General features: G+C 42.0%; 1 protein-coding gene across 7 annotated transcripts; it reads left to right on the top strand.

Moving 5' to 3' along the window:
- The first annotated feature begins 1,024 nt into the window (after positions 1-1,024).
- WDR31 (WD repeat domain 31) lies at positions 1,025-16,609 on the top strand. 7 transcript variants are annotated; one of them, XM_036238574.1, is made up of 12 exons: positions 1,025-1,149; positions 3,714-3,809; positions 5,768-5,911; positions 6,372-6,504; positions 8,006-8,080; positions 8,781-8,928; positions 9,024-9,124; positions 10,297-10,364; positions 11,347-11,488; positions 12,839-13,001; positions 13,865-13,961; positions 14,255-14,350. In XM_036238574.1, exons 3-11 carry the CDS (start codon positions 5,796-5,798, stop codon positions 13,957-13,959), a joined length of 1,041 nt encoding a protein of 346 aa, XP_036094467.1. In that variant the 5' UTR covers positions 1,025-1,149; positions 3,714-3,809; positions 5,768-5,795; the 3' UTR covers positions 13,960-13,961; positions 14,255-14,350. The 7 variants fall into 7 exon arrangements, with proteins under 7 accessions (XP_036094467.1, XP_015981770.1, XP_015981774.1 ...); XM_016126284.2 differs by lacking the exon at positions 13,865-13,961 and having other exon boundaries at positions 14,255-16,609; XM_016126288.2 differs by lacking the exon at positions 13,865-13,961 and having other exon boundaries at positions 8,784-8,928; positions 14,255-16,609.
- The last annotated feature ends 6,866 nt before the right edge of the window (positions 16,610-23,475 follow it).

Here is a 23,475-nt window from a genome sequence, read left to right on the forward strand (position 1 = left end):
AGAGAGCCCTCAGCTCTGACTAAGATCAGTGTTGCAAGTGGCATGGAGGTATATCCCAGCCCCTGACAGGAGGAGTCTAACGACAAGCCACTGAGTGGGGAAAGTAATGAGTACATCACATCATTACCAAGGGAATGTCAACAGGGGCTAGAAGAAACCTCTTTAGGGATGCTGTGGAGGGGACTCCTTCTCTGGGTTGGAAGAGAGACCCAGTCGTCAGCCTTGATATTCTATAAAGGTAAATAGTAAATGTCCCTCACCACCCTTCCCCTCATTCCCACAGGCACCTACCTAACTTTCAGAAACTTCACCGAAGGCAGTTCTGCTCGGAGATCAGCAGGGCAGGAGACACTTACTAGAGTGCAAAAGAAATGTCGGCTAGGATCCCTGTATTCATTCATTCATTCATTCATTCATTCACTCGACAAACATTCCACAAGCCTCTACTGTACACCAAGCCCTGTGCTATGCTCTAGAATACAGAAACCAATGGACTCTAGTGTGGAAGCAATGAGACTGCAGCTGCAAAAACTTGATCTTGTAGCTGCTACTAGTTTCCAGAACTGTCTTCCCACTGGATCTCAAGAAGGTATTGAGTGATCCCTTTGCCATGGTAGTGGGCTGTAGAAGTTTGATGAAAGAAACAGTGAAAAGAATGAAGGAATGGGGTCTCTGGGGAAGTGTTCAAATGAGGTTTCTCTGCCTGGGTGGAATCAGAGAACATTCCAAAGAAATAAAGCAACACCGCTATGTGGGCGAATAACAATTTAAAGGGCGACTTTTGTTAAGTTTTTTTCTCCGTGAATATTATGGTGGTACCCGATTTCCTTTTTTTATATAGATTCTCTGGCAGCGTGGTCTTGGGCACATCTGTCCTCTTCTCTGGAACCTTATCAACGCATTATTGCAGTAAGAAAGCAGGGCGGGGCGCTCTCGGCTCGGCCTCTGGGAAACGTCAGGAAAGCGGAACCACAATTCAGCAGCAGGCGAGGACGCCCGGAGGCTTTTCGCCCGGACTCCTACCCTAGCGACGCGCGCCTCGTTGCTAGGGGTGGAGGTACCTGAGGCTGTGCAGCGCGGAGGCTGCGGTAGACCTTTGGCTCCGCGCCCCCGCCGGCCTCAGCTCCGGGCTGAGTAGCCTGCCGATGGGTATGGAGCCTGACGGGGGAGGAGGGACTCAGCGGGCGGGCGACAAAGTGGAAGTCCTCACGCTCTCCATCCGCAGACGCCTACCTGGCCGAAGCAAGGAGAGAATTCCGAGGGCTGGTCTTGGGTTGGGTGGCGCTAGATTCCCATCCTAAATACACATCAAAAATAAGTTTTGGCCGTCCGTATGGACTGGGTGAAGGACATTAGTAATCTGAAGAGCCAGAAAGGAAAAACCGCACACGGGTTGTCCTCAAAGCTTGGGGCAATCTTGAGATTCTGGCCTAGTACTGACTCCCTGTGTGACTCTGGGAAAGACCCTATTATTTTCTGGGTCTCTATTCCCCCTATCTGTACTATTAGAGATTCGAATTAGACCATCTCCAATGTGCTTCTATTATGATTTTTATTTGAGTTTTGGTTTACATGCCTCAGTCTCACAGAGTGTACGTTAAATGTGTATAGAGGGAGATAAGGGGAGAGGGAGGGTAATGTGAAATCAACATTTACATACATAGTGGACCAAGAGTCCAGGGAAATAAGGTCTGGTTCCCCACTTCTGTCCATGTGTGATCTTCAGCAAGACACAACCCTCTGAGTCCCGGTTTCTTCATGGAAAATAATAGCTGGGTGTATGCTGGAGTGTATCAACGCATGTGGCACTGGAGAGCTAAAAGAGAATTTTCTGAGTTATATTTGGGGTGACCAGTGTGTATCTCAAGGTTTTTGGAAAGCAAATTGAGGCAGAAATGGATCCTAGGATTCAGATTTAGGCCTGGTTCCATGAAGAACCGAAATGAACTTCCAGAGCCATAATTGAATTTATGGTTTGCCCAAGTTCTCACCATCCTTTCCAGGCCTGAAATTGGATGGGGCAGGGTAAGTGCTCCCTGAAGGATTTGCCTTTGTGGCGTTTTAAAGGACTCATAAGTTGTTGGGTCCATAAAAATCTTCTTGCTAAGCAAAATCTTCACTTTAATATACTATTCATTCATTCGTTCATTCATTCATTCATTCATTCAGCAGATATTTGCTTTGCATCCATTCTCCCAGGCTATGATTAAAGCACATATATAAAAATGAACAAGACACTATCCCTCCTTTCAAGTATAGTGCTGTTCACAATATAAATAGTCGAACATAACTGAATAGTATTTTCATTTCTAAGGTTAGTCAACTCATAATAAATTACAACATGGACTTTATCTAACTACCTATTCTTTGTTCTCAATATTTTAAATTGCCTTGGAGTATATGATATAATACATTCTTAGCCTTAGTGTAATCAATCACTCTGGTAAGGGGACAAAATTGGCTTCGGTTTAATATTCTCGACTCACATATCCATTTGTATATGTTCTCTGTGTGTATGTGTTATGTATGTTTAATATATGTGTATTAAGAGCAATAGTAAAGGTGGAATTGCTACTTTCAATACTGCAATCACTGTTAATCTAGTAATCATGTTAGTAACCATCATTTACCTTCAACAGTTTTCCAGGCGGAATTGAGAGCTTTCTATGCACTACCTTTTGTAGAGATGCTATAGTATGCTGGTCAAGAGCAAGGCCTCTGGAGTCAGACTGTCTAGATTCAGGTTTCAGCTCTTCCACTTATTTGCAATATATTTGTAAACTTGGGCAATTTATTTAACGTCTCTGTGTCTCAATTTCTCATCTGTAAAATGAGGATAGTAACTATTTCAAAGGCTTGTGGAATAGATTAAATGAGTTAAATATAAATCACTTAAAATAGTCCTTGGCACATCTTAAGTGCTATTTTTACTCTTCACAGAAGGCCAGTTATAGAGTTATCCTCCCATTTTGCACATAGGAAACTGAGACTTAGATTCAATTTATCTAAGGTCATAGTAGAACTGTAATTTAGACCTAGCCCTAATAGTGATGCCAATGCACTTAGTCAAATGTTATTCTGATTTTTCTGTGCTGCTCTTAATTCTTAGAATATGCTACACTGTCAATCGATAATTAAAATTTATTTGAATTCTTAAGATAGAGTTGTTAAAGTGCAGTAAAACCAGTTTCTTCTTTGTAGATGTTTATAATGGAAAATCTGGACTAGAAGTCAAGAGGTCTACCTAGATATAATTTTGAGTAATACTTCTGTTCTCATTCTCCAGATCTTTAAAGAAAGGGTTTATATGTGATTTGGAAAAGCTCTTTCATCTCAAATTCTGTGATTCATACTTATTAAAATATTATTTTAAAAGGAGAAATTGCCTTTCTCACAAAAACAGTAAGCTCTGAAGTAAGCAGTCACCTCTGAAGATTTTTGATGAACAGAAGTACTATGAGTAAAATAAAAATATTTTATGATGCATTAGAATATATTCTATTTTGCATATTTAAATATTATAGTATGCTTTCCCTAATTATTGAAATGTGAGACTTGTAAAATTTTGGAATTTTCTAAGATAGCTCTTTGTGAGGGAAAATACTTAATCTCTTTAATTAAAAAGGTCTTTATTTACCTTATAAATCTCCTTTCTGTGCAAACATATGCTTACAGAGAAGAGATTAATTTAAGCATCTTTTCACTAATTACAGAGATTAAGAAGTGGCCACCTGAACTATTTTCCAAAGGATAAACATTGCAAGGCATTGAATACAGCAGTTCACCAAGAAGATCCTATAGGTTTGGGGGTAAGTCATTCTAAAAGTTATCTTTTCCTTAGAATGTCCCATGAACTCTTCAGTTCAGGTGGGTTGTATGGCTCTCTGAAGATACCAGTTAAGAATCTAATCAGTTTTCATCAGAGCCAATCCATTTATAGCATCTGCAGTTTCCAGTGACCTAGATCTATGGATGGCATCTGTCCTTAGTTTGATGACAATGTTGAAAAATGGGTTAGGCTGGCAGATAGGACACCCTGCAACCTCTTTCTATTTACAAACAGTACAACTTCCCAAACTTTTTGCAAACTATCCTGTCAGCCCATCTCTTGCTTAAAATAGTGAATTCTAGAATGTCTGAACTGGAAGGGACCTTAGATTCACTACTTCACAACAAATGTTTTTATACCGTGCAAGCCACTTGAGGTACAAAGATGGATAAGACAGTCCTCTTCGAGAAAACGTAGTCTACTAAACATTTAATCTGATTTCACATTTTATCAATGAGAAGACTGAAGTATAGAGTGAGGAATGGAGGAACTCGAGGACACATAGTGACATGAGGCAGAGCTGGGGCTAGAGCCCGGGGCTCTTCATGTCACACAGTGTTCTTTCTACTGCATCGTTTCTGTACTGGTTACCTCTTCTTGTCAGGAAGTCAGTTCTGGCAACTTCTCAAAATGTAGGTTGAAATTCTTCTGGAACACTATTTGTTAATAGTAATGAAGAGATCAAGAATACTTGGTGAGTTATAGCTGCTGTTCTCCCTGTAGACTGTTCTTCTTAGAACTAGGCTGGTCATGCCCTTAAGAAACTCATCTTCTAGTATTTCTTTAAGCAAAACCCCAGAAGAGATGGGAACTGGGTACTCCCACCTCCCCACTAACTTCCCTCCACCCTCTGGTATCTCAGGCAGAGAAAACAGAGTAACTGAGAATGGCCCCTAGTCACATGCCTTTAGTCCAAGCATGTATCCACGCTGGCCACATCTTCCGGTTTCTCTTTTTTCTCCATCTGTTTAAGCAGTATAGACCCACATAAATTAATTGCTTGGGAAGTATTTCCTGAATGAGTGTAGGGATGAGCATCTCTCTTTCTCTTTTACTCTAGCCTTGACAGTTGTTGGGGACAATACAAGTAAATCTAGAAAACATTTAATAATTCTTTCTATTTTAATATACCATATTATCCACTATTGACATTATTTAAGTTCTAGGTTAGTGGTTTTCAAATTTTTTGGCCTCAGGACTCCCTTTAACTCTTAAAAATTATTGGAGACCTCAAAGAGCTTTCATATTAGTTTAGTTATGTTTTTGTTTATCTGATAATGTTTTATTGTAGGGTACATTCCCAGGACCATGAGAGTGAAGCACAGAAAGGAGGAAAAGCATAAAATTAGTCTTTTTCAAAAAAAAGGATGTGTTTTTATATGACCATTGTTGGGGAAGAACAAACTTTCCTCTGTCCTCAAGGTTCTTTGGGATGGTCTAATAATCAAATTGACATGAGGCTGATTAGCAAGAGAAAATAACCAAATGTAATACATACATATGTGTGGGAAACCCACATATATGAGAGAGTCAGAGACCCACATGCATGAGACGTTCAGAGATAGAAAGGGGGATTGAGGTACATCCTGAGCCAGGGACCAGGTAACACACCATGGGGGCTTCTAAGGGTCATCGTGGGATGATAAGAAGAGCAAATATTTATTTAATAAGAGTTTTCCCTGACATATAGGTGAGTCAAAAAGATTATCACATATAATCTCTTATTATGTAAGGCCCCTGATTCAAGTTCTTCTTGGTAGTTAAATTGGGGTGGAAAGCAGAAGTTTCTCTTGAGTCTGAAGTTAAAATTGTCTTTAGCTCAAAATAATCTACATACCGCAGAAGCGCATCTTGGGGTGACTTGTTCTTAACCCCCACATCATACTACCACCATCGTGCCTAACAAAATTAACAGTTTGTATTCTTTTTACGGAACAGGGAACACAACTTCCAGCAGCCACAAGGGATGCTACTACTCAGGTGCCAACTGAAACGAGCTCTTCCACAGAAGGTTTTGTGTGAGTTCTGTGCTGTGATGGGGAAACTGCAAAGCAAACTCAAGCACAGCACTTATAAATATAGGTACAGCAATCCTGCCTTGGGATCCCAAGTTTTATCGCACTCTGTTAAAATTCTCCACTTAAGAAAGAGAAGGCCCAGAGCAAGTATTGATGACCTTTCCTGAACAGTTTGGTCTAGTTTTTTGGGGGGATGAGGGATAAGAAACAGTCGGCTTAGTAGCTAGTGTCTGCAGCCACACAGAGAGGGACCCTGCATCTTAGGAATGATCTCTAGAATGAGTAAAGACTCCTAGATTCTTGGCATCAGGATTCCTTTTTATCAGATTCAGTCATTCTGAGAATTTACAGGGTTAATAATACCACTTCTGGCAATGCCAGTGGATCTCTCTTCTCACTCCTTTTCCATCTTTCTCCTCGGCCTGGTCTGAATCGTTGCCTTCACTCACACATACTCTTCTTCCCGTTGCTCCACTGTGCACTCCCATACCTCTGGGAGGCTCATTTTTTTATCCTCTCTTTAGCAGGCCAGATGGAATTATAGAAGAGAGAATTCAAACCAAAGCTTTTCAAGAATATAGCCCAGCTCATGTGGATACTGTCTCTGTCGTTGCTGCTCTGAACTCAGACCTTTGTGTCTCTGGAGGAAAAGATAAGGTGAGATTTGCAGTGTATCCCAGGGAACCAACTTTTGGCAGAGGAGGGAAGATGTTTGGGAAGGAAGCGCTGGTTTTGCATTTCTGGCAGCAGTGTTGAGTAGTATAAGTTTCAGCTTTAGAGTTAGACTGGGTTTAAATCCCTGCTCTACCACTTCCTACTACTTTGAGCAAGTCTTTTAATTTTCTTGCGCTTCAGTCTCTTATCTATTAAATGGGGATAATAATGCCAACCTCACAGGACATGAGGATTAAATGATAAGATCCTTAGCATTATTCCAGGCCATCTATGTGCTTTTTATAAATGACAAGTATTATTATTTCAGCCATCTATTTTTACACTTACTCAAAGACAGGAGTTATTCATCAGCAAAAGGAGCTTTGTAGTCTCTTCTTTAATGCTGCTCTTTTGCCAGAATCTCTGCCTTAGTATGCATAGTCCTTCTTCCCACTGTCACTTTGAATCTGGTTGCTTTCTCTCTCTCATATTTGGATCTGTCAGCACTCACAGCTAGGATATTGATAGCAAAAATATTGATTCTCTTGTAGTAGATAATGCCTCTCATTTTAATGGCCTTTTGGAATCTTTAAATTCCATTTTCAAACTATTTTACTGATTCTCAGATGCACGTCTTCACATTTTAACACTTCTGAAATCAGTATGCATCTAAAAATTGATAATAAAGCATAGTATCATAATTTAATTGGCAGCATTTTATCTTAAAATCTATATCATCTTAGAGATATGAAATTTTATTTATATGATCCTCACCTGTGAGGGGTAAATGAGCAAGGATGAGTGTCTCCATTTTGCAGATTAAGAAACAGATTTAAGTAGATCAAGTGCTAATATGCTTCTAACCTCTAGCAACAAACTACAGAGACTGAGCCAGAGAATGCTTTTGAAATCCTGCTTACAACAAAATATTGAAGTATATACCTGGAAAAAAGATGGAAAAAATTTAAACAATAATTCTTTCTGGCAGATGGGATATGGGTGAGGTTTTTTGAAATAATATATATATATATTAAAAAAAGTGCAATCTGTTTCACACTAATGTGAATATATATACCTAATACTGCTGAACTGTACACCTAAAAATGATTAAGATGACAAATTAAAAAAGAAAACTAAAATAAAAGTATGGTATAGTTAGTGGGAAAAATCTAATCCCATGTAGGGTTCTCTCTCCTTCAGTATCTATAACCAGAGCCTCAACCTGAATTAATCAATTCCTCTTGGGGAGTGTTATCCCAAACCCATCAGTAAGTCTCAGAGGAGCTGGGGAGTAAGCCCAGGAGCTGGGGAGAGACAGAGGAACGATCAGTAGGAAGCAAAGAAACTCAGAATAGGGGGATAATGAAGAGGAGCACGATAGAGCCCTAGTGCTTGATGCAAGTCTTTTGACAGAAAGGAAGAAATTTGATAGACAATGAAGTAAAGACTTACTGTTTCAATTAAAAATTCAGGTAAACTAAAATGTACTAATGACTCTTTACAGGCAGTTGTGGTCTATAATTGGAAAACTGGAAATGTGGTGAAAAGGTTCAGAGGACATGACCGTGAAATCACCAAGGTAATTGTCAAATGATTATCATCATGGAGGGAATTTGGAACAGCATAAAGGAATATCTAATAGGTTTAGATAGTAAGAGTGATTGAATATTCAGTCGTAAGGGGAAAATGCAAGGGCTTTATTTGATGCTGTGAAGTCCTACTCCAGGAAAAGCAGAGCAAACCATTCTCTTGGCTACTGGTACAGGTGTATTAGACACATTTGTTGTTGTTGTTGTTAACCCCTTAATAGCTCAGGTGGTAAATAGAAAGTGACTCTCCCTGATCAGTCCTAACTCAACAGGGACGTGTATTGAAGGCTTACTGTGTGTTTACTATAGTTAGAAAAATGATAAAATCACCATGCTTAGGAATCTTTTAGTCTAGTTGGGGAAATTTTTTAAAAGCCAACAATAAATAAAAATTAATTTGTTAAATAGCTTTACAAAGTAGAGTTTCCAGCAAATCATAGAGAATGCCAATTTGTATAACGTCTCTCTCTGAAGTCCACCTTAAATGAACCAAAAATTTGCTGCGAACTCCATCGTATTGGAACTCAGCATCAGCCAGAATCCCGTAACACAGAATAGGATAGTTACCTGTTAGATACAGTGCATTTTGAACCATACCGAGGACATCAGGCTCTAACACACTTATCTTCAGGTCCTTTCCCCATTTTAAAGTCCAGTCAAAGGAGCACACCACAGCTTTTTTTTCTTAAGCAGATAGCCTGTTTTCCCAAATCAAACCAGTTCTTCAGCGGCTCTCGGGACAAGACGGTCATGATGTGGGACTTGCATGGTCCCTCACAACCAAGACAGCAGTTTTCCGGCCATGCCATGGTGGTCACTGGGTTGGCTGTGAATCCAGGTAAAGTGGAGCTCTTCCCGTTGCCATTGTACTTTCTGAGAAGGCCCGCTCCAAGCCCCATCTCATGGACCATCATCTTGCCATTGTTTCCAAAGACTCATCACAGCTGTGCACTGGGTCTCGGGATAACACCCTGCTTCTGTGGGACGTGGGAACCGGACAGTGTGTGGAGAAAGCGTCCGTCTCCAGGAACTTGGTATGACTTCAAACTTGCCTCGAGCAGGGTAGGAGAAGGGAGCATAGGGTGAGGGAAAGGGCCTGGGCGAGAGATCGGGGGACCCACAGCTAGACATTAGAAGCTTGGGTCCTTGTTACTGCTCACCCCTAACTCTCTGTCAGACCCTGGCCTCTCAGGGTTATCAAATTAAACAATCTCTTAAGGTCTTCTGCCCCAGAGAACAAGTCCATTAGTTTTTATTGAGATTTTAAATGGTGTCCTTACTTAATCTTTCAAAAACGTAGGGATTCTATATCTTCTGTGGGCCAGACCCTGTGCTAGGAGCAGGGTTAGTGACTAAGGACACAGTCCCTGTCCTCCAGGAGCTCACAGCTTATACACTGTGTTCTGTATATATAACATTATACAGAGAAATAAGTAATACCTTTTGCTTTCATTGTATTTTGCTGTGTTTTCTGGTAGCATACTGGTATATAAACTCCATAGCCTTTGGGGTCGGTCATACCTGGGTTCAAATCATGGATCCATCACCTTCTCACTGTGTTATCTTGAGAAAGTTAGAGTCTCAGTGTCTCCATTTATAAAATGAGGAGAACTGTATCACCTGATATGGTAGATGTTCCTTTAGTGGTCATCAAATATCAGTCATAGTTATCTTTTCCAATTTCGAAGACAACTGTCAGTGGCAAAATGAGCTTGCCCATGCCCTCCATGTTTGTGGAGGTTCCTGGAAGAAAAGGAAGTCCTGCTACATTGAGTTGTTTTGCAAACTGATTCATGCCTGTCCAGCAGGGGGCTGCGGAGATAAAGAGAAAGAAGCTTCCTGAACCCACTGTGGTCTTAGACTAGGGTTTCAGTGGTCCAGCTTTAGAACAGGGGCTGCTCCCCTTCGCTGCTACCAGCCAAGAGTTCTTTACTGCCCATTTGGGGCTCGGGCACTCTAAGAGAGCCTGTGTGCGTTTGAGTACCCGTGACTGCCCAGCTGCCAACGTTGGTGCCAATAACCAGGGAGATGCAAGTAGAACATGACTGGTTGGCACCTGCAAAACATAAAAATGACTTTTAGTCAAATTTTCTAGTTCAGCAGTCTTGAGAAGTGGTTCAGAGATGCTATTTAGCACAGTTTACAGAAATTCCAGGAAGGCAGTGATTTGGTGTGGAGACCGTTTTGAGAATTTTGCTTCTTCTAGGTCACTCACCTATGCTGGGTCCCCAGAGAACCATATATACTACAGACTTCTGAAGATAAAACCATCAGGTGAGCTCACTGAGAAGCAGTGAAGGTGTTTCTGGTTAAGGTTTGTGGCTCCCATGCCTACATGACTGATTCCCCCTCTGCTTCCCTACACTGCTATGCCTGTCCCAGGGCTTTCTGCCCCTCTGCCCCTTGCTGGTGCTGGGGCCTCTCTGATCTTGCCCCACAGATCCTCTGGGTAGAAGTTGAAAGCCAAGAAGTTGAGCCAGGAAGAGCCCCTGTTCTGATTGGTTTCGAAGCAGCTGATTCTGCCCGCTCACGCTGCTCAAACTGTTAACCTCAGGATCAGTCACTTGCTTGTCCACCCCTTCAAGCCTCCTGGCTCTACTTGCTACCCTTGCTCGGCTACTGCTGTTCTCAAGCGCCCAGCCCTCTGGTGAAGCCCTCCCTGGAAAAGCAGGGTCAGAATCGCCATCACGGGGGTCAAATAAAGTAAATCGTTCTTAGAGTAGAAAGCATGACTAGAAACTTTGGATCTCAGAAGAGATTCTACTTAGAAAATGGTAGGAATGAGACAGGGTAAAATAAAACACTCCCCACTGGACTCCATGGCCCAGGTCGGCCAAGGCCTGTAAATCATTTGTATCTGATTCTGGCACGATGACTGTTCCTCTGTGTCATAATAAGTATCTTAAAAAAAAAAAAAATTAAAACCACGGGTACAGAAATGTCCTCTTGTCCATTGAAAGCAGTATCCCAAAGGACCAAATTAACAAATTAACTGAATAATTTAGATGCTTGGTCTAAATTCCTATTAACTAGATCTCAAAATAGAAAGAACTCAGATGTCATTCGGTTATTTCCTGCCAGCTTTGGAGTCACTGAGATTGATCTGGTTCATGCTGCTGTTTTTAGGTAAATCATGCCATTCTATTCTGACTGGCCAAAGCAGCAAAGAGCCAAGTCTATTTTTGTTCACAGGCAATTATAGGTGTATTTCAGAGACATTTATTACAAACTCATTTCCTGCTGTAATTTCTTTCAGATTATGGGACAGTCGGGGGCTGCAGGTGGCTCATATATTTCCCATAAAGCAACACATTCAAACCTACTGCGAAGTCAGTGAGGATGGTAACAGGTGTATCTCCTGCAGCAGTGGCTTTGGAGGGGAAGGCTGCGAAGCCACGGTGAGAGCTCGTGTGGGGTCCAGGTGTCTGGCTGCCGATGAGCAAATAACTTACTGACTTACTCTGGCTTCATGCCTGTTCTGGACTGTCTATACAGGCAGGTTTACTTATGGCCCAGGTCTATTCCAAGTGCGTGCTGTCAGTGATCCTTTGCATTCCAGATGCTTCTTTCAAGAAATATCCATTAGCATAGGGCTCTCTGAACTGGTCGTAGGAACGAGAAATGTAATGAGAGTCAAGACAGGAAGGTGCTGTCACAGAACCAGCCTGCTAATGTCCCTCCTCCCAGAAGAGCTTAGAAAGAGGAAGGACTATTTGAAGAACCAAGTGTTTCCTGTTATACATGTGGTCATGACTGAGGTTCAAGCTCCTTAGGAGGGTTGGAGCTCCAGCGTTGGTTGAGGGTCCACCCCACCCCTTACCCATATACCTTTCCTTACAGTTAATGTTGGAATAGATTGCCTAGGCACCTCCAAGGTACCTTGGATTCCTAAGGAATAGCAGTTAAAAGGGTTATCTAGCATCCAAATAGAAAATTACAGCTCCCATTTTATCAAAAGTTTATTATGTGCTAGACAGTGGGCTCTGAGCACATTGCATACATTATCTCATTTAATCCTTAAAACAACTGGATGAGTTGAGTTCTGTTATGATTCCCATTTTATAGATGAGGAAATAGAGGCATGGGAGTTGAAATCTCTTGTACGTCTCTAGTAAGTGGTAGGTCAAAGTGTTAAATCCCGGGCTGTTGATGTTGCATCACTTCTCCAAACTAAGCATTTCCAGTTCCTACAGCTGTTTCTTAGATGACGTAGTGTCCAGTGATTTTGTTATTCTTTGGATGCAATTCAGATCGCTCTCCTCCCTAAATATTATTCTCCAGGTGTGGTCTGATCTATATCAGAAAGAGTGGAACTGGCATCTCCCTTGTAGACTCTAGTCTTTATTTCCAAGGTTCAGTGACTAGGCATTAAATCAGAAGGTCTGTGCCTGTAACTACTTATAGGAAGATGCTCCTAACTCTGGGGTCCCTATAGGATCCACAGATAGCACAAGGCAGCTTTCGAGCCTTACTCCCCTAACCATGATGTTATGAGGAAGACAACAACTCTTCTAGCACATTCTTAACCAGGGCTGTCTGAGTCATAGTTAATGCCTAAAATAATCATTAGATGAGTGAATGGCCGGGTGTGCGGATGGGATGGCTGAAGATAAGCAGTGGCTACATGAGTAGGCAAGTAGAGAGAATAGGTGGGTCATGAGAGGGTGGGAAGATGGGTATCAATGCATGAAATGTGGGAAGCGGGAGGAATGTGTGTGTATGAGCTAGCCTATGTCATTACTTTGCAGTTGTGGGACCTAAGGCAGACACGGAACAGAATATGTGAGTATAAGGGGCATTTCCAGACTGTTGCATCCTGTGTCTTTCTACCAAGAGCACTGGCCTTGATGCCTGTAATTGCTACCTCATCACATGACTGCAAAGTGAAGGTTTGGAACCAAGATACTGGAGGTAAGGAGCCTGCTCAAATACCCGAAATCCTAAAGCCTCCCTTAAAACTTTCTTTCCATTGCTCAGCAAAGCCATCCATGTCCTGTCCCTGTCCAGTCCCCTAGCAGTTAAGAGATGACACAAAGATACCAGAATCTCTGCTCAACGTCTGGGTAAAAACCATCACCACATCACCCCTGGTACCATGTTGTACAGACTTGTTTCTGAGAGCTCAAATATATTTAGCTCTTATATTCTTTCTACCTGAAGTTCCTCATCAGGTTTTAACCTGTGATGCTCAAAATGCCTGGAGAAGAAAACAGTAATTGCCATTTTAAATTTTATTTTTTTAAGGACCGAAATGAGAGCCTCACTTTTGGTGGGGTGAGGTGGAGTAAGGATAGTTTCAGAAAGACCCTGCCCTGTTCTGACTCTGCTGCTAAGGTTTGAGATTGCAGTAAGGTCATGACACTTAAAGGCACCAGAGAAAAAGATGTTTTAGGGAACACAACTCCTCGGAGTTCTCAAAGCAGTGCTGTGCTGGATCCAGCTCCTTCTGGGAAAGATAGGGTAGCTCCCTCAGAGAAAAGATGTGGGATCATGTCATGTGGCACACATGCCAGGTTTCCATAGTAAGGCCAGCCCTGCCGCACCCTTCCCTGGAGTGGCCTTCTCCAGCCAGGCGTGACACTGGTGGGAGGTAAGGGGAACAGCTTTTTAGATTCAATGATCATAAGCCCAAGACCAGGGAGAACAAGGTTGAAGCGCTGCCCTGCCCGCCAGATGTGCACCTGCAGTTCTGAGAAGGCTTCTAGATGCAAATGAAAAGGGATGGAAGCCACCAGACTGCTTTTCAGTATCCCCTATTATCCTTTGTCTTGAAGGGAACAAGACACGGGGAAGCCAGCAACTGAAGATCAGTATCCCTGTCTGTTCTCCTGTGTCCTGGCCCTGCTTTGTTCTACGAACAAGTAATTGAGGGCAAGTTTTTAGCATGTCCTTCCTGGTGAGGCCCAAGTATCTGAACACACTTCTCAGTGGTACATATCTATCCTGTTAGGTCCATGCATCATTCTCCACAGTTGAAGTCTTAGGGTTCACCCAAGATCTCACTTCCCTGCTGGTGCATGTTCCTTAGCAGCATGCAGTGTCTCTCTTGTCTGGGTTAGATACATATAGCTCATGCTTTAATTATGCAGGTTTCTCATAAAAAGTTTGAATATCATGATATTGCACCCTTGGCCTAAGTTGTTGGTTCCCCCTTCCTCCCCCAGCTTGCTTATTCACCTTGTGCCTGGATGGATCAGGACCTTTGACTTCTCTGGCCATTGGTGACACCATATCCTTATTGTGTGCAAGTTTCAGCAGAGGAATTCACTTACTCAGAGTGGACCACAGCCAAGGGCTGCAACTGCGGGAAGTGGCAGCATTCTGAGGCCAAGAGACATTTGCTCGACAATATCAAACTGTGGCCCTTCCGATCTCAGTGTGGCTTTGTGTTTTTCCATATTAGCTTGGGGGGAGTATGATGTGGGGCTGACATTCTTTGCTTAGTTTCACTTAGAAGGTATGTCAGTGTTAGAAGTCAATTTAAGTCCAGTGGTTCCAAATCAGGTGCAGAGTTTAGAAACATGGTCTAAACATAAGGTTCTTAATCTATGTCAAATCCAAATGCAATTTTTAGTGAGCTTTTCAGACCGCTCTTCCAAAAGAAAGGAAAAGTTTGGCTCAAAATGATGACCTGTAGGTATAAGGATGATAGGCTCTGCCTGTGAGAGCCAGAACACAGGGTCTGAGTCTATTGAACTGACCTTTTGATGTCTTCACAAAAGAAAAAAATGCAAGGAAGAGAGAAACTCCGTTTTGGTTGCACCAGAATGATCTAGATGGGAAAGAATAGTGCAGCTCCCTGGAAGACATAGGTTGCGGATAAGAGCCTCAGTAAGCTCCAGTTACCACCTCTCAGCAACGTGAAGAATCAAAGTTAGGACAAGAAAGCAAAATCTTTGGCTTCTACTCATAGCAGCAGAGAGGGAGGTGGCAAGTCCCTGCCAGTTCTCAGTATCTTCCTGAACCAGTGCAGAGGTTGCATGAAAATAAGGCCTGAGGAGGCGTGAAGAGGCTGATAACCACAGGGCCCTGTCCAGAATTATAGGAGCTATCGAACTGGTTCTGTGGATAAGAAAATGGAGAGGTTGCGAGGTTAAGGCTTAAAAAATTCATTTGTACATTTTAATATTTTTATTTAGTTTTCTATAAACTCTTTCCAGGACTGGCCAGAGTGAGGCAAAGGGAATGTCTGCTGTCACAACAGAACATCTAGAAAAATGTGGAGACACGGACTCAACCGTGCCGGCCATTGAGCCCTCATCGAGTGAGGAGGGGCAGGGTGCTCCTGTGCAGCCCCCAGATCAGTCCCCACCTGGTGCTCACAGGGAAAATAGAGTTCCTCCTGCCTTCATGCCCACATGGTAGGCACGTAATGCTGGGGGATTCCCTTTCTGTGGAGTCCCAGCCAAGGAAAGATTTTGCGTTTTTTTTCTCTGGCTCCTGCCTCTCCCTGATACTAGCAGCTGACAGCCATCTTCCTGCCTCCCTCTTGTTCCTCTTTGGAGCCAGCTCTCCAATGCCATTTCCACTGACGGGGGAGGAGAACCTTAAGCTACTGCAAAGCGTCGGGCCTGAGTTTGAATCTCCACTTTTCCATTTAGTTGGGTGATCTTGGGCAAGTTATAAAATCTCAGTTCCTCTCTTATTATGTGGGGCTCATAATCTTATGTTCCTCACAGGGCTGATCTAAGTACTGAACAGAACTGTATTTAATGCCAAGCAAAGTAGTAGGTGCCTGGAAATGGTAGCCATTGTTATATACTGCCATCTCTGTCCAAACTAAACACTCTCTTTTCCACAGGCCACATTCACCATTTCTTCATCCATTCTCCTTAGATGTTATTTTCTAAGCCGTTAGTCATCGTTCAGCCTCCCTTTGATTCCTTAAGTTATGGATCTTTGCACTTTGGAGGGACAAAGGGGTAGTGGGAGTGGAAGTTTCTCCATTGAGTACCTACAGATGTCTGAATACATTTATTCTCCTTTCATTCTTATTATTTCCATTTCACAGATGAGGAAGCTGAGGCCCAGGGACATCCAGGCCTGTGCCCAAGGTTATATACGTAGGTAGGAAGGGAAAGAACAGATCTGGACCTGGGGCTGCCTGACTCCAAGCTGGAATACTCTCCTCCCATTTTCTTTGCCTTTTCATGATGTCACAAAGTTCATTTTAGAAATGTATAGACCACAAATGACATTGCTCTTGTATTTTCTAGACCAGTTATTAACTTTTTGGCTCGAAGGAGATTCTCCTGGCCAGGCTGCCCAGGATCAGTAGACAGGTGTCTCAGGGAAAGTCCTAGAGTATCATGGACTATTAGTGCTACAGCTGATCTTTTCTTCTAGAAGGAAGGTGGTCAGTAAGTCAGAAAATTCAAGGGAGTGAGTTGGGAGAGGATCACAGGGAAGGGGAACAGGCTGCTGTGAGGAGGCACAAAGCTGTCAGAAAATGATGATGGATTAGCCTCTGATGAATTACCAGGGCTCTATCACCAATAAAATTGTTTTCCTAAACTCGACATATGTGCTTGGTGTGTAAATTCCCTTATTTGTGCATTTTAAGTGGAAAATAGATTAATAAATGCAAATATTTTCATAAAACTTTTTAATGTTATATGCCCTAAACAGGTACTCTCAACTCCTAAAATACAGGATGCATTCATTTGTTCATTTGAACACTTCGTTTCAGAGGCTGCCCCTCAAAAATCACCTCAAGAAATTTTCTCAAGATAGTTGACTATTTTCCAGGAAAGTGTATAAGTCCTTGGAATCTGGCCAATATGTATCTAAAATTTAAGTAAATTTGTATATTCACCTACATAGTTAAAGAAATGAATGATCATTATTAACAGCCTTCATTTTGATAGGAATTTTAAGTATAAAACTCAGGTTACTTGGTGTTTTTAATCTTTTAACACTGAGAAAAGGGAACTTAGCTATTTCTGAGTGGGCTTTGGAAATGTAATTATTGAAGAACAACTTTATTATGAAAAATGCAGCAGACTGCTATTTCTCAAAATTGGCATTTCTCCTTGGCACAGGCTGCCCAGCTGAGTCTGCCCAGCGAGGCATGGCCATGAGAATAAGTTCTCGTCAGTGGGTGGTGAGTGGAAGTAACGTGTGTAACTTCCGCTTTATTAGCGTGAAAGAAACGTTTTTGCCCCGGGTTAGCCCTCTGCGTCCTTTCCCCACGAGCTGGAATGCAGACTGCCAGTAACGGCTTCAACGATTCAGGGCAGGATGATGAAACAGCAAGAGAGAAGGAACCCGGGGCTCCAAATAGCTTCAAGGGGCTGAGCTGCTCCAACGGCCTGACCAGCTGGACCGCGGCCCAAAAGAAAATGAACTCGATTTTTTAAATACATATACACAATTTTAACTTTTAATTCAAGTATGCAATCACAAACCATTTCAGATATCTTAAATGTATAGCTTGTTGAATTTTCATAAATCGAACACACTAGTAACCAGTACCTAGATGAAGAAGCAGAATACATCCAGGAACTGAGATGGCCTCCTTCATACTCCCGTCAGGCCTGTCTGCTAAGGAATTTGTAACTGCGTGAATTGGTTTGTCTGCTGTTCCACTTCACGTAAATGGAATCATACCATATTGTAGTAGAGGGAAAATATAGCCACGAATTTCTCCCATCATCTCTTTGATCCTTTACAACGTGACTTATAATCAATAGGTGGGATCTATTTCCCCACCCCTCGAATCAGCACTGATTATTTGACTTGGCTTGACAGACAGAACGCAGGGGAATGAATACTATGCAACTTCAGAGGCCGAACCTTCAGAAGTCTTGCAGTTTCATTTTCACCCACTTGGAATGCCGCTCTGAGATCTCCATGTTGGGGAAGTGACTTAGGCCACATCGAGAAGAAATAAGCACCGCCAGATGAGTGAATGAGGTCACTTTGGACCTCCAGCCCCACCAAATCTGCAGCCAAATGAAGCCATGGATAAAATCAGAAAACAAGCCGCGCACAGCTCTCTCACACAATCATGAAAAATAATAAGCCATTGATTTAAGACACTAAGTTTTGGGGTAGTTTGTTATGCAGCTGCAGATTTAAGTGGAACAAGCATGCGCTCTTATCTTGGTTAGGCTTCTTTTGCTCAAAGTGTTTGTGAGATTGACTCATACCGCTGCATGCAAAGGAATATCATTCCTTCTCATTGCTGTACAGGATTCTGAGACAATATAATTTACCCATTTAACTACTGACATGTCTACCTTCCACTTTGGGGCACTTACAAACAGTGCTGCTAAGAACATTCTAATTATACGTCATTTGGTGAACGTATGCTTGCGTTTGCGTTGCGCTATCGCATGACTTGCACAATCAGCTTTGGTAGATACCACCTCTTTTCCAAAAAGGTGGTCCCAGTTCACCTCCCCACCCACGGTGCAGGGGTGTTAGCAGAGTTCAGTTGTTCCTTGCCAACATCCTGTGCTCTTAAACTTTGCAGCCCTCAGTTTTAAAGATGAGTGTGTAGGAGCTGAAGAGTGCAGCAGGGAAGTATTAGCTTACTGAGTCAACGTGAGACAGAAGCGGGACCAACTGGTTTTGACAGCTGCCTTTCCCCCCGACACTTCTAGTGAAAAGGCCAGAATTGAACACTAAAACCTTATAAGTACATCATGCTCTATATTTTATATCTTTTCTCAACCATAATTTCATCTGAATCTTCCAGGAAAATAACATGTAAAATAGGCAGCGTGCAGATCATTACTCTGTTCTGCATAGAAGGCAAGGGACTTGACAAAGGTCACACAGTTTTTGGCAGAGCCCAGATAGGAGCCCAGGTCTTTGACCATGCAGATGGTTCTTTTCATCCAAGCCCTCTATTATCTTCGGCATTGTCCTGGTGGTGGTGGGCACAAAAGCTGAGGGGAGGGGGCAGGTAGGAGGTATTTGTATCTATGGAATAAATGATACAGGTTAAACATCACAGATAGAAGGAATGTCCAATTCGTTCCCAGATGTTATCTCCCCAGGGTCTGGAACACAGCATCCTGTTTATTCCAGGTCTTGCACATGGCACATTGAAAAGCTCTGATTGGAGGTGATAGGGATCGATGCCAGCTAGCACTGCATATTCACATGCTGGACTCCGTCAGCCCATCCAGAAACAGCCTTTGGGAAACTAGCCAACTTCACATTACTGATAACCACGCAGAAAATGAGACTGCACAGAATATTGTCCTTCATTCGCCCAAAGTGAAAAACATAGGTAATAAAACAGCACCATACAGTCTCGTCCCATTTTGGTAAAAATATATCTGCACATATGTCTATATATTCATAGATAAATGTCTGGGAAAAAAATAGAACAAAAATGTTAGCCTTGTTATTCTTGGGTATTAACTTCAAGATCAATTTATTTTTTACTTTATGCCTTTCTGTATCTTTTTTGCAATGAGGGGGAATCATTTTCATTTTCAAAACTTGCTTACTTTTGAAATAGATAATGCATTCCCATAGTCACAAGAACACAAAAGGTTATATACTAGTCTCCCTCTTCATCCATATCTCTTTTCTAACTGGCTCCCTCCTGAGGTAGCAAGTGTTACCAGCACCTAGTGTATGCTTTCAGAGACATTTTATGCATGTACAATACTCACATTTATTTCCTTTACCACTTTTACAATCAAAAAGCAATACTACTTTTATTTTTTAATTTTAAAAAAATGTTCAGTTACAGTTCACCTTCAATATTGTATTAGTTTCGTGAGTACAGCACAGAAGACTACTTCTGAAAAAATGGTTGTAGAAGACTATTTTATAATTTATCAAGATATGTGGGGAAAAGGCTACAAAACAGTACATCAACTGATATATTTTTAAACAATTTATGAAAAATTGTGTTTCAAGTTTAAAATATTATACTTATAAATAAAAGACTGAAAGGCTATCACCTAAATGTATTGGCAGTTATCTCTGCATATAGGATTTTGGGTGAGTTTATGCTCTCCTTATAGATGGCAGTGTGCCTGATGGCTTAGAATGTGGACTCGGACCCCAGGCTGTCAGGTTCAAATCTCAGTCTGCCACCTCTTAGCTCTGTGACCTTGGGCGAGTAAGTTAATGTCATGTTTTAGTGTCCTCACCCGTAAGGTGGAGAAGATTGCATCTACCCATAGAGTTGAGCTGTCACCAGGGATGTTATAATATTTAGGTAGAGCCCTTAGAATAGTGCCTAGCATTGCTCCTAAGTGTCAGTAATTATTATATCCATTTGAGTTTCCTAATTTTTTTTTTATTGGACATGTATTATAAGTTAAATAATAAACCCCCACGAGAGAAGGGAAACTATATAGACATAGAGAGGAGCAGACATGAGAGTAGCCCAGGAGCCTCCTCTCCTGGCATCTGGAGACTGCTTTTGAGATCTTCAGAGAAACTCCCTGGACCTTCCTGCACAATAGTCTTTGGCTAACACTTTGCCACTATTTTCCTGGCAGAGCTCATGTAGAAAGTTTTCAAAATAAGTGTGAGAACTCCTGGTTGTGCCCGGACAAACTCAAACCAAAGAACTTCTGAGGGTCGGTTAATGCTACCCTGACTTGGCTGAAAGTCCAGGGGGTTGAAAGACAAGACGCTTTATTCACAGCCAAGCTGGAGAAAGAGCTGCCCAGTTTCAGTTTTGTGTTTCTAAACATATCAGGCAGCATGTGCAGGAAGCATTTTGTCCTTTGGCCTTTAGCTGGAGCCTGCCCTCTGCAGACACAGCATAGGGATCAAGAAAGGAGAAGGCTGCCCACGAGTTCACATACTGTGCTTGGGAAACAGGCAGGAGAGAGAAAGCATGGGACCGGAAGGTGGATGCCCTGGGTTCCAGCCTCACCCCTGACATTGCACGTCTATGTTAGCTGGGATGAATTCTTAATTCCACGAAAATCCAATTGTTCCTCATAGAACCTCTTGAGTTAATGTGGGAATAACCATGCCAGATGTGATCTGCTTGATGGGATGAAGTATGGAACTACTTTATATTTGAAAGATCTAGATCTTATAGTTCTTGGTAAGTTTGAGGTAAACAAGGGCTGGAAAATAGTACCATATCAGTGTTTCTAACTTTAATCAATTGACATTCTACAAACAAAATAATAAAATAGCTGCTAACCCTTATCCACAATTCTAAAATTCCACACTCTGCAGACAAAGATCTTTCATTGAATTTGGTGCCAAAATTGACCTGACCTTATAGTGGGTTTTTTTTTGGGGGGGGGGTGCTAATATTCATAATAAATCACAGAACATTCATTTGATGGCAGGGTGCTGGGAGCAAATACGAAAAATTCCAAAACCCATCTGGCCCCAGGGGTTTTTCACAAGGAATTGTGACCTTGGAAATAAAACAAATTCAGATGTCACATAAAGATGATTCCGGGGGTGCCCACTCCCAGGGTGGGATTCACCCAGTCCCGTCTTCAATTTCTTCTTCCGGGTGGCAAGTCCTTGGGAAATCTTCATGAATTTGAAGACAAATGTAATTGGCATGAGTCAAGGAATTTACATCGGGCTATTTCTCCTACATCAGTGCTCCTCATATTTTAATGTTTTTCTGAATCTGCTAGGTATCTTGTAAAAATGCAAATTCTGACTCCGTCTCTGGAATGGGCCTGAGGTTTTGCATTCCTAATATTCTCCAGGTGATGCCTGTGCTGCTGGGAAGGTCCTGAATTCTGGAAAGCCCTAAAACAAGGTTCTGAGTAATGACAAATTGGTGCCCCACAGGGAGAGTTGCCCCTTGCCCTTCCTTGGAGGGGATGCTGGCTAAAAACTGATCATCACCTGACCAAACCCTGACTCCTCATGTCCTTTTCTCCATCCTCCACTGCTTTTTACTGCCTCTTCTGCCCCAGAGGTTTCAACCACCTTCCCTTCCACTCCAGGCCTTGGCTGGGTTCCACCAAGTCTCATGACTCTTCACTTACCCAGTTCCAAGGTACTGTTTGGATGAGGTGCTTTTCCGGCTGGCTGATCTCCCTGCTCCCTGCTTCCCCCCAAGCATGAACTAAATTAATTCAACTCTCAAATTCCTGAGATGACTCACTATCTCTCCTGGGTATATCCCCAGAAAATTTTTCCATTGTTTGCAAGGTACTCCCTAGCCCCGACCACCCAGAGACGTGATAATAATGTATTTATTTGCTCACTAGACAATTAGTGACCCGGAAAGGGCCATGGTTTATTTTTATATCAATGATTGCAGTGCTTTAAACTGATTCCTTATACACCCTCTCTGCTTTTCTTTTTAAATTCTAGATTTCCTGGTTCAGAAAACTCAGATTTACTTACATTCTAAGTGAATTTTCCTATTACAAAAGTAATACATATTTATTAATGGAAATTTAGAAAATACAGATAAGAAGAAAATGAGAACACCAGTAAGCCCATCACCCAGAGATAATCATTGTAACGTTTGCCTCATGGCCTTTCAGTCTTTATATATAAATCTTGTTTTACAACATGTGGCTCATACTACGTAAACCATCTTTTAAACTGCTTCCTCCCCCAATTTACAGTATATTGTGACCATTTACACAAGTTAATAAAAATTCTTCTGCACATCAATTTTAAATGATTATGTAGTTTGCCACTTAATTGATATGCAGCAGTTGGACTTTTACATTTTTTTCTAGTCATTTATGGTTAAAATAAAACTGTGATGAACATCCTCATTTGACAAAAGATATAGGCATATTCCAGTTCTGACTCTAATTCCAGTATGTGTGTAATTTTCAACACCACCAAGCAATTCTCCAACACTAACAAGGTATACTACAGTTCAACTCAATACTGACACTACCTACCTGAAGATAGCATTGGATTGATTCCACAGGTTAATGGTTCAGTCCCACAAGAATGTCTCCTATCCACACACAATCCAGACACCAACTGCAAGTCTAGGTTTTCACCTGTGCTTCTAACCAACTGGCTATATATCAGAGGTTCCCACCATCCCCTCGATTCATTTGATAGCGCAGCTCACAGAACTCAGAGAAACATTTACTTACGTTTACCACCTTATTATAAAGAATATTATAAAGGATACAGATGAAGAGCCAGATGAAAAAGATGCATAGGGCGGGTTTATGGGAAGGGGTGTGTGAAGTCTGCATGTCCTCTCCAAGCACTCCATTCTCCTGGCACTTTTATCTGTTCAGCAATCCAGAAGCTCTCCGAACCCCATCCTTCTGAATTTTTATGAAGGCCTCATTACATAGGCATGCTAGTTGTTTTGTTTAGTTTGGGGGAGGCAGCAAAGTTATACTCAGAGATTTATTTCTATCTTTGCCAGCAATTTATTTAGCACTAATTCCCTGTGGGAATTATAATTTCACAAGCGAATAGCATACAGGATAATATC

This window comes from Rousettus aegyptiacus, unplaced genomic scaffold (assembly GCF_014176215.1).
Source record: "Rousettus aegyptiacus isolate mRouAeg1 unplaced genomic scaffold, mRouAeg1.p scaffold_m13_p_3, whole genome shotgun sequence".
Classification (NCBI taxonomy): Eukaryota; Metazoa; Chordata; class Mammalia; order Chiroptera; family Pteropodidae; genus Rousettus; species Rousettus aegyptiacus.